Raw genomic sequence first — 12443 nt, 5'->3', positions numbered from 1 at the left:
TGCCCAATATATCCCACCCCTTAACTCGTGGCACTGTACCACAGTAAGTAATGGTATTTGCTTCACCTGTCAGTGGTTTAATGTTGTACCTGATTGGTGTATTTGACTTTTTTTTATATTTGTTTCTAGCATAAAACATTGTCACATTAAAGGTATTTTTGAGTATCACTACTTAATAATATCGCACAGAACAGACATTTAATGTTGGTTTTGTTTTTCAGTAAAATTAGTTAACTTGTCAAGAAACTGAACACTTTTTTTATAAAGCACTGCATACAAGATCATTAGGTATGATTATGGAACAGTTGGCATGAGTGCATGTTGAGTAACTTTATGAATGTTGGATAAAAAACATTCCTACTTGTAGTGATGTGAGTGCTAGTGGTCCAGAATGGAGGAAGGAGAAAAATGCCTTTGTAGGATGACTGACGTCTTTAATTCAGCTTGCCTTGCTAAAGCAGTATATAAATATTAAATAGAAGTAACTATATGCCAGGAATATTCTGAGCCAACTTCAGCACCCTGTGTAGTGCTTGGTTGTGCTGAACAGAATTAGTGGCGCACCAGGATGTAATGCATCTATGGAGTATGAACTCCACGGTGAACCAGGAGAATTTGATGAGGACAGATTGACATATTCAGGCTTCCATCAGGCACTAGAGGAAATAAAGGCATTTGGTAAGTCTTCTTCATGATACCATAAAGGCATTTTGTTTACTTCAGGTCAACACTGATGGTGGCTTCAAGAAATCTAAAGCTGTTGACCCTCTCCAAACCATCTCCTCAGATATAAAGGGAGTCTGGCCTGTTTGTGCTTTTTCAAGTCTATGGCCAGCCCATTTGTTTTGTGGATATTAAAGAAAAGATTGCTGTCCTGTTAAAACTGTAGCAGTAGGTAAATCTCTTGTCTGTAAGATGTTTGATCTGATCACTTTGGAAAAAGACATTCAGCCAGTCCACATGTGATGAGGCCTCCTAGGTAGTTCATCTTTGCAACAGTAGTTTGAACTTCCCGAAATCCCAGATCTTGTAGGCGATGGTAAATGACAATGGTAAAACAGTTTTAAGTATTGAGCTGTAGACTATACTAGGGCTGAGAATCAATTAAAAAAAATTAATCGCATCTAACATTAAAACATGTAATCATAAAACAAGTACATAAATCATGAAGTAAATGTACACTGAATCACAAAAATAATGTAGAATCAACACAAAAGAATTTAAAAAATTTTAATGGCAAAGTTTAAACTTAAACAATGAACAGAAAACTGAACCTTAAGGCCTTCCTAAAAGGAAAGATGAAAAGAAGGCAATAAGAAAATGAGGCAAAAAAAAAAAACCAAAATCTTGTGTTTAACTGTTTAAATATGCCATTTGATTTTTTGAAACAGTTTAATATCTCAACAGCTCAGTCTTTGCAATAAGAAAAAAAAGTGTACAATGAAGTTTTAAACAATTTTTCCTCCTTTAAACTAAGCCAGCTACTTGGACATAACAGTCTGTTTATATTAACAGAAGACAAAGCAGCTCTCTTTTTCTGGATGATGTGTCCTGAAAGGGAGAATAACCTTTCACAAGGCACTGCTGTTGCAGGTGATGAGAGGGACTTGTGTGTGATGTGTGCTAGCCTGGCATGAGACTCTTTTCTTTTTGACCACTACTGCAGAGGGCACACGTCCATCTAAAGTGTGGGCTCTGATTTATATCTGTCCAGACTTTTTTGTATAGATTCAACTTCGGCATCTGTATTTGAATCAGAAGATGAAAGTAACAGGATGTTCATCATCATCTTCTTCTTCTTTGGGGCTGTTCCCCTGTTGTCTCACTAGATGGATGCTGTGTGTGCATGTCCTTGTTCATTACATTGCTTATGGAGTCCCATACCTCACTCCATTCAGCTTTGAAGAGACACTTTAGGCCTTTGAACCTGAGGTCTAGAGCTGCGGCAGTCTTGGGTCATTTGAGGTTGGTGTTTTCCTTTCATCGAGTTAGGTCTTCGGTAAATGTTTTTTTGAACCTTACAATGTAAAGTGAATCATCATCTGAGTGCGTCGTGGCTCTTAACATGTGACACAATGCTGGCAACACCACTGAACAGGAGGTGTATTTCTCTTCTCCCAGAAGTTCAGTAATATATCAGTTATGAAGGCATACCATTTTTAAGATTTGGTTAATTTACTACTTTTCCACAGGTGCACTGCCCATACAGAGGTGGAAAATGCCAATGCAGAGAGACCACACACTCAGAACATACAGATATTAAGCACAAAGTGAGAGAAAGAAATAATTACCCACAAGGTTCACGGAGATCCTCTAACTTCTGTAGCTTAGATAACTCAAGATCTGTTAATATCGCTACTCTGCTTCTTTGCTGATCTAGTATGGCAGTCAGTGGTGACTTGTTTTGCAGAATTCACTTAACCATATCCAGTGTTGAATTCCACCTGGTCATCATGTCTTGAATGAGCGATTACTCTTTTTGCTTATGTATAACTTGATGTGTTAATTCCCAGTCATTTGATGACCAACAATTTGTGACATTTGGCCAAAATGCCATCAAATCCATTGCCATGCAGGGATACAGTAACCATTCTTTGCAAAATGTGTGCAATACAAGGTAGGTGTTCATATGGGAGTAATCTTGCGACTTTCATTATATTACGAGCATTGTCTGTGCAAACTGTGGTTAACTTTTTTCCAATTTCCATTCCTGTGAAACATCCTGGAAATGTTGCCCACATCCCACTGCATAATGGTGGTCTGTAGATTTACTCACCACTAATGCAAACTGTTGTAAATTCCACTCTTCATCATTAAAGTGTGTTCTAACACCCAGGTAGTTGTTATTGCTTACAGATGTCCGATAATCTCCCATAATGGCGACAACGCTCTGCTTTCTCCAACATGCTAATTATTAGTGCCCTCTCATTGTCATATAAAATCTCTATTCTTGACATAATGGTTCTCCTGCTGGGTAGATTATATGACGAATCACCTGATTCAACTCAAATGACATCTCTCAGTCCCTAATCTTCTACGGTGTTAACAGGGCGACAGTTTTTAGCTAAAGCATCTGTTACTTTATCATTTGTTTGTTTGGCTAAATGCCCACCTCGTGTCTCAAACTGCAGCAGACTGGTGGAGCATCCCTAATAATAATCCCTCATTAATAATACCTGGGTGTTTTGCATTCAAGTGATATTTTTAAGATTAAAGACTTCCGTGATAATTAAATTTGGCTTTGCAAAACCTGCATATTATTTTTGTTTTTTTCTAAAGAGCCATCCAGTAACTTTTTAAAGTAAAAAAAAATTTCACCCAAAAGTGTATCTTTAGCCTTCTCCATAATTAGCGTGAGCATTAACTTCAGGTCATGGGGAAAAAGTAGCGTAGCCTCAGGAAGTGGAAAATAATGGATGAAACCAGAACTGGCAGGTGAAATAATGCTGCCGGAGACATTTTGCCTCCCATCTTACACGCCCCAAACACCCTCCAAATATCTTTAATAGCCATGAGGCGATACCTGTATAATGCTATACAGTCTTTGTGATATGGTGTATTCTCTGAATATCCAAAAAATAAATACTATTACTATTTTAAATTACTATTGAAAATATTAGCTTTAAGGCAATAAAAACAAAAAATAGAAAACAATACAAATGTATAATAAGAAATTGAAGGAAAAATGAAACGTCTTTTTCTTTCATCCCACATCTCTAAATAAATTGTTAGTTTCAAACTGGTCTGCATGGTAAAAGGTGCTGCCCTTTATCAACTAAGCGCACATGGTGAATACTTACAAAACTTTTAACAGACATTATGACTAACACCTTAAACAGATTCCAGGAATTAACAACATTTTACAAAATGAAACAATCAGTAGATATCCCTGTAAAATGCAATGTGCATGGGCTCCGACCCATCATAAACGTGGCAGGGTACTAATGTGGAGAAATCGTAGGTAACAGCATACTGTAGACAATAATCCAGCAAGAACAATACTAATTCTAAAATTGGCATAGCATATAAAACACAGACATGTCAAAGTAAAACTAAACGATCGAAACGACTGTTGAGTTTGAATGCGCTGCTAAAGACTGATTTAACTGAAAGTATAAGCATCTCCTAAATGGGCATACATAAACTTGTGTAGTGCATAATCAAGTCATTGATGGTGATGAACAGTTAATACTGTGGTGCCTCTGGGTCCTGACCTGAGAGAGACATGATCCTCAGGTGGTTGAGACCTGTCTAAGGAGGACAGGACTACCTCAAGAAGCAGGTCCACGATCGCTGTTTTGCAGACACAGCACTCAGAGAGAGCACTTTAGCAGCGAGGAGACATGTTGGGGGTTCATCTGCCTGGGTGTGCGTTCGCCAGAGACTCTTGCAGAGCTGAAGGACAGTGGGCATGTGAGTTGCTTCTGACACTGATTCAATCTTCTAGCAGAAACACAAAATGAAAAATATTTTTCTCAAAATTTTTAGAGGTAGTAAATAAATATGGTGCTGTTTGTGTTTGCAATTCTTTAGGTTCACACTTAACTTATTATCGTTTCATAATTTAAATTATATATATGAAAATGCCACCCTGACTAAGGCACTGCCTGAGGGTATCTCCTTGTTGCCTGTCCTGAATGCGACAATATGTTTTAACGCATTAAACTGGTCACATTAATCGCAAAAATTAAAGTGTTAACTTTCCTAGGCCTAGGCTACACACATATTTCCAGTTATGCCACACTTCACATTTTTAATACTGTACTAGCTGTGTAACCTGGCTTCATCTAAGAAATGTTCAAAGTCAACGAGCCTCACTTATCGTGGCATTGGTTAATCAAATGCATCAGAAGTACTATACAGTATATAACAAAGTACTTTTCTGTTTACAGTTTTTTTCTTTTTTTTAACCATTAGAACATTTGAACAATCTACACGAAAACAGGCCATTCAGCCCAGCAAAGCTCACCAGTCCTATCCACTTATTTCTTCCAAAAAAAAAAAAAAAACATCAAATCGAGTTTTGAAAGTCCCTAAAGTCTTACTGTCTACCACACTACTTGGTAGCTTATTCCAAGTGTCCGTCATTCTTTGTATAAAGAAAAACTTCCTAATGTTTGTATGAAATTTACCCTTAACAATAATACCCCTGGAACCAGTGGGTCATATCATTAGTTCACTTGAGTTGCTTATTATTGAACATGCTACATACAGTCCTTCGTGGTGCAGGTGTGCAAAAGATTGCAGCACAACTCTGCATTAAAGTGGTATTCAGTAATGCTGCAAAGGTGATTTAAAGTTGATTCATCCATCCATCCATCCATTTTCCAACCCGCTGAATCCGAACACAGGGTCACGGGGGTCTGCTGGAGCCAATCCCAGCCAACACAGGGCACAAGGCAGGGAACCAATCCCGGGCAGGGTGCCAACCCACCGCAGGACACACACAAACACACCCACACACCAAGCATACACTAGGGCCAATTTAGAATCACCAATCCACCTAACCTGCATGTCTTTGGATTGTGGGAGGAAACCGGAGCGCCCAGAGGAAACCCACGCAGACACGGGGAGAACATGCAAACTCCATGCAGGGTGGACCCGGGAAGCGAACCCGGGTCTCCTAACTGTGAGGCAGCAGCGCTACCACTGCGCCACCGTGCCGTCCAAGTTGATTCATTCAAAGCTAAAAAGTGCTAAAGATCTCAACTCTCCATTAACATTAAAGCCTAAAAGTAGTACTTAGTAAACAGTGGATTTGGATTAATTTCTACCAAGAAAGGAAAATACAAATGTTCTTTATTACTTTTACTTACTCAAAAGCACTGTCCTGTTCTCTTATCACATTCTGAAAAACAGCATTTCCATCAGCTACAGAAAATAATCGAGCTAAATTCTGATCAATTGCGGCTTGGCTCCATTGGCTTTCCCTATTCATATAGCACAGATTGCCGATTGGTATTATGAACCTAATAACATTGTGCGGGTGGACAACAGTGTTGGCTTTTTCAAAAATGTAAGACTATGCACAGGTTAAAAAAAAAAAAAAAAAACAAGATGTAATCAGTTTCTCTCAGATTTATTGTCACATGTGACATGCACTTGTACACTACAAGCAATCAGCAATGCAGCATGATATTTACCCCATTTCTAACTGCTTAACGAAGGAGCACCTGTCGCTCATTGAATTGTGTTTGATTCATGAAGGGGAAAACCCACTTCTCTTCAGATGCTGTTGGTATGTCATCAAGAAACCTAATAGGTAAAACTAGGTTCCAAGGCCACAAAGGTTGAGAAACACTAATCTAAGATAAATGCTGAAATCCAGTGAGACAATCAAAGGATAGGAAAAAAAACACAAGCAGCAGTTGTTACCTTTAATAACATGGTGCTTTTATTGATGTTCTTACTTAAACTTTGTGAGTACTGATGAAATCATCTGGAGTAGCACACCGGCTGATAGAAATTGCAGTCTATACTTCACATATAATTGCAGGTAAGATGAAGGGGGTTGGGGGTAATGCTTATTAAATATCATTGTTACTGGATCAGTTGTGTTAAATTACACTCACAGCCACCACGCCTAACTTGCTAAGCACATCTGTTTTGAGTTCCAATAAACTTTGCTCCTTTCAATTCTGCAGATGGCTTTATTTTCATAAACTGGCATGTCCCATTTCTCTGTGAGATCTGTCAGTGCTGTGGTGAAATGGGGGATGTTATGCATTAGAACATCCCACTTCCAAGAGCATTATTAATGACAAAGAGTAAAACAAAAAAAAGTGTTTGCTAATTTTTTTTTTTTTAATACATCATTACTAAACTTCACCAAACAATCAAATCTGTCATGGCATTTTCAAGATTTTGGTGTATGTAGCTTTTCTATTGTGGGAGGTTTTTCACCCCCCTACACCATATTGTTATATTGAAATTTCCTTTCTTAGAGGGTACCACTAAGGATACCATCCTTCCAAATTTCAGCTTTTTAGGTAACAGGAAATAGTGTTTTTGTTGATGAGTGGATATATTTTTGTAATTATTATACAAAATGCTTGGCTCATACTGTATGTGTAAGTGTGTCCAAGGATAAAATAAACGAGATAAAAAAGTTTTTGCGGTGCAAGGGAAAATGGGACATAAATATAGGGCAGTAATAGATTTAACATATTTCCTGATTTTAGGGATGTTTTAAACTCTTAAAAGTGCCTCATTCGATGGGATGAAAGGATCACTGGAATCCCCAAATTCAGTATTCTCTTTTGTATCATTAGCAAAAATGTATTTCTTGATAAACATTTTTTTTAAAAAAAAACAGAGAGGATGAGTTCCTTCGAAGGAAAGACACATTTCTGGTTTTCCCTAAAAGCGCTGAAGAAATGTTTACACGAATCTTCTTACTAGGGTTTGTAAGATTTTGGTTTGTTGTTTAATTCATTGGAGTACTTTAATTCTACAGTTTTTATATTATGTGAGTTAATGCTTATAGCAAGATACTGTAACTATAAATAATAATAATCTTTACATTTACGTAGCACTTTTCTCACTACTCAAAGCGCTCTTATAGTGAGTGGGGGAGTCACTTCAACCACAACTAATGTGCGGCATCGGTCTGGATGATGCAATGGCAGCAAATTTGCACCAGTACACTCGCCACACATGAGCTTTTAAGTGGCAAAGGGGTGAAAGATAGTCAGTTAGAGGCAGGGAATGATTAGAGGGCCAGAATGACTAGGCTGTGGAGAGCAATTTAGCCAGGACATTGGGATTCACCCTGCTCTTTATGAAGGGTGCCTAGGGATCTTTTATGACCACAGAGAATCAGGACCTTGATTTTAAGTTTTATCTGAAGGACAGTGCCATCATTACAGCACAGTGTCCCCATCACTGCACTAGGGCATTGGGATCCATGTTCAGACCACAGGGTCAGCGCCCCCTGATGGCCTCACCTTTCCTGGTTGGTCTCCTGTCCAAGTACTGGCTGGGCCCAAACATGCTTAGCCTCAGGTGGATGTGAAAAACAAGACAGTCATTTGCAATTCTATAAAGAAGTTGTAATAAAATAGTTTTCTGTTCTCACAATAATTCCTGACATTTTATCTGGGGGAAATTACAGGGTAAGAATAAAATAAAATGGCAAAATATTTTTTTATATTGCAGTTCTTTAGTAAGGACATTTAAAAAGAAACAACCAAGTAATTAAATAAAATGTAATTGCTTCAAACATATGTAAATAGTAGATAATACCAAAATTTAAATTAATAAACAGATTTCTCCAGGTTTTGTCAGACATAAAAGAAGCATCCAATCAAAAAGTATCGAATACTTTGAATACAAAAATACATTTTATGCATATCTATCCCAGTTTATATGAACTTTCAGTTAACTGCTACGCAATTTTTTCAAACAGATTTCAGTTTACCTTGAAATTAATAGTTCACATATGGGTATGGTTATAAGTACAGACCTGCATCCTTTTTGGAAACATTTTCAAATATTGTTCCAAGAAGCACCATGCTAACTGCACTTCCAAGTATTATTCAATGTCCTTTAATTTTTTAAATTATTTGTTTTACTATTTTACTACATTGTCACCCAAGTCAAATAATGGAATTACTTGCATTATCAAAATATGTGCATTCCATCCTCACTGGAATGAACTTTTGCTTAACGGCATGCTGTTGCAAACACTGACAAACACAACTTAAGAATTAAACAAGCACCTTAATAATGTCCAGGGAGTCGGGATAAGAAACTCTAATCAAGGTAATCACATCCCACTGAATCTACATATTAATGTTTTAAATACTTGTGTGAACGCTAGAACCCCAAGAACACATCACATTTTAGAGGTGCACCACCCTATCCTGAACATCAGCATAAATAAATAAAGTGTTAATATCATCTTAAGTAAAAAAAAAAAAAAATCTACAAACTGAGAACTATTTTACAACTAAGGACCAAGTGGGTACAAAAGGCATTTTCACCACGTTTAAAAAAATAACATGAAAACTAAAAACAGGTATGGTACAGGTGGTACTTAGCTCATCATTTTTTTGGGCTTGGAGAATAGCACTTCATCTTTCTTTAACAATAAAACACTTTAATTGAACTACTAATTAACATTTGTATTTGTCTATTTAATATCCTACAGAATGAATACATACTGCATAAAACATTGCCATATTAACATACCTTCCATACTCCAATAAGTAGTCCAGGAGGCAGAAGAACTACTTTAATCAGCTTATCGGATCCAATAACTACAGCTGATTTATGATCAGCTAAGTCATATGTTGACAACAATGATGGCCATCCACATCTAAGAAGGATTCCAAATAAAGGTTTGGGTTAATTATATAAATACAAAATAATAAATAGATAACTTTATTATCTTCATTTTTTTAGATACAAGTAGACAAAAAATGTGTAAAAATAAAATAGATTTCTTCTGAGATGATGTCACAAGGTTCTGTTCCTTCAAACCAGGGGTAGGCAGTATCAGTCCTGGTGGGCAGCAGTGGCTGCAGGTTTTCATTCCAACCTAATTGCATAATTGGAAACCAATCCAGGCCAATCTCAGACCTTATTGAATTTTATAACTTGTTAGTCTTCAATATTAGGTTCTTACATTGCAGATTTTTTACTTTCTAAGGATATCATCCAAATGTTTTGAAGCCTAAAACAGATCATTCTCAGTCTGTCTCATTTTCCTCTTAAGTGTTTTATTAAACAAAATAGTGAATGAGGACTCCAAACAGGTCTAAATGGAAACAAGTTAGATGGACAACTGATGACTCCTTTGTCCTTTGCATCTTATTGCTAATAAGGAGCCATTAAAAACAGCAAATTCAGCTGTTTAAGACTGAAATAAGCAATTAAGGGTAGGGAACCTTAACAAGCAAGACCACAAAATGTCACTTGACCAATAAGTGGCTTCATCAGCAATAATTGACCTCTCATTAAGAAACTGGATTAGAAAAAAACCTGTAGCCACTGTAGACCTCCAGGATCAACGTTGCCTACCCCCACTTAAAACCATTGATATTAATAAATTGTTCAGCCAAACTGTTTGAAATTCAGATAAATTTATTATAGACAGACAAATCCTTAGGCTTAACGCGGGTTCTTTTTCTGAAGTTATATTCTTGAATAGAAGCGCACTTGTTCTGTTATATTTGTACCTTTTGTGAAAGTGTTTATTTGATATTTAGAATTCAGGCTTAACACATTATACACTTCATGTCTACATTTTGTCAATTATTACTAAAACTTGAAAAACGTTTCTGTTTTAACGAAGTGTTTACTGTACATAGATTGTTGTAGACACGGAACACACATGAAATGCATGTGTTCCAAATAACAATATAGTATTTAGAAAAGGTGTCATTTTGCTTGACTTCTCACTCTATACAACTCCAAGCAACTGACACGCAGGTAAACAGAATCAGCTGAGAAAACTGTGCAGCGGTGGGGGATGTGATAGCAGGCTGCTTGCTGCTTATCGACACATTTACAGGACAAAAGACGCTGATGGAGAGGTGTGAAGCGATTTAAGGTGGGAGGGATCTACGAGTTTTTTCGTAGACTCTGGTAATTCTAGTGTTAAGCATATCCTTATATCCTAAAAATGTAATACATCATATGTTCTGAACAAATTTAACTCTTTCAAGGCAGATGTCAACTTTTGTCGAAATCAAGGGATAAAGGACAGTAAACAGCTATAAATCACGATAAAACTCACCATTAAGTTTTAGTTCATTGATTTGAACAGGAACCTCTGTGCATGCATGAGTAATGAAGAGAAAATAACAAATAAAACGGCATCAACATCTGGCGAGAGACCAAAGCGAATGCACAAAGAAAAATACTCTGTAGACAACGTTTTGTGTATTATCGCTGAATCAGACTGACTTGTTGGATTATGATTTTGATGTGAGAGATCTGGAGATGGAGATCAAAATCAAAAGTGAGGTAACGGTGTCTGCTGATTGCTCCCCAGCTCATTGTGATACAGAACATGTTCGTTTAGCTCAGTGGTTCCCAAACTCGGTCCTGATGACCCACTGTGGCTGCAGGTTTTTCTTCCAACCAGCTTCATAATCAGTGATAATAATCGATTACAACTGATCTCATTTAATTAGCTAGTCTTGTTTACTCTTCTCTTATTCTGCATTAAGAAAAACACAACAGAATGTTTTTTACATTTATAAGACATTTAAAAATATTTCTATTTTTTTCTAAAGCTATAAATGCTTAACTCTCTTTTGTTGTTTTCCCCTTTTCCTGTGTAGTTAGCTCCCTTCACTTATCCCTCTATCTATCTATCTATCTATCTATCTATCTAATAGTGACAATTAACAACCACCACAGCAGACACCTGGGATGATGAAAGCAGCAACAACTTCAGTGTCAGACTCGCTAATTAGTAAATGATCAATTAAATAACCAGAACAACTGGAAAAGCAGAATGAAAATTAGGTTGAAAATACTGATAACGACTTAAAACAAACCTACATATTCTCCATATAACTGCTTAGTACATTTTAAAAAAAAATCTACCAAACTTAGTTTGTAATTTCTACATTGACTCCAGAGAAAAGTCAAGCAAAATGGCACCTTTTATTGGTTAACTAAAAAGATTACAATATGCTCCAAAACACAGAAACTGAAATAATGATTCACTTAATTAGGCTGAGTCCAATGAAAAACGACACTTGGTAAACAAAAACCTGCAGCCACTGTGGGTCCCCAGGACCAAGTTTGGGAACCACTGGTTTAGCTGATGAGCCTACAGCAATATTTGCCTGGGAGTTTCCCCACTTACGATAACAAGGGGAACAAACCACTTTGCGTCACACTGCGACTGCCGCCCACCAGCTGTGCAAAGACAGCCAGGAAACGGGCCTGCTGCACATTCCTGCTGGCCGCTGAGCTGCCCCCATGCAGCTGCTAGAAACAGTGAATAGGCTGTGTCAGGAGCCACATCACAAAGCAAGAGACATTTTATGTTAAGTTATGTGTGAAACGATTGCTTTGTGTGCTTTTCAGAAAACTGAGTTTTTTGGGAAAATGTATTCAGCCCACATATAGTTAATAAAGATAGCATAGGAGTAGGGTGTAGTTATGCCTACAAGTGTCGTTAATCAGTCTGCCAAGTGGTATTGTGCCGAGTCGATTGAGAGGGTATTTCTGGCATTTATTCTACAATGGCACAGGTGACTGGCGATTTTTTTTCTTTTTTACAAGCCACCAGGGCAGATTTCCAAGAGAAAATGACGACTACATTTTTCAACATTGATGGACTTGTGCATAAACAGTTTGTTCCCCATTAACACACTATTACTCAGTGACATTACACTGAACTGCTGAGCCACCTATTGGAGAACATCAGGGGAAAAAAATGTCCTGAGCAGTGTAGTTGCTTTGCATTCCCCTGATCTTGC

General features: G+C 37.3%; 1 protein-coding gene across 1 annotated transcript in view; it reads right to left on the bottom strand.

Annotated features, from left to right (window-relative positions):
* Positions 1 to 12443, bottom strand: part of fbxo15 (F-box protein 15) — a 41952-nt gene that overhangs the window by 13695 nt on the left and 15814 nt on the right. The window contains exon 6 of the mRNA XM_028804441.2: positions 9193 to 9319. Within this exon, the coding sequence (XP_028660274.1) occupies positions 9193 to 9319 (127 nt within the window). The remainder of the gene's footprint in view (positions 1 to 9192; positions 9320 to 12443) is intronic.

The sequence above is a fragment of the Erpetoichthys calabaricus genome, chromosome 6 (assembly GCF_900747795.2).
Source record: "Erpetoichthys calabaricus chromosome 6, fErpCal1.3, whole genome shotgun sequence".
NCBI classification, from domain to species: domain Eukaryota; kingdom Metazoa; phylum Chordata; class Cladistia; order Polypteriformes; family Polypteridae; genus Erpetoichthys; species Erpetoichthys calabaricus.
This window is presented reverse-complemented; position numbering and strand designations above follow the sequence as displayed.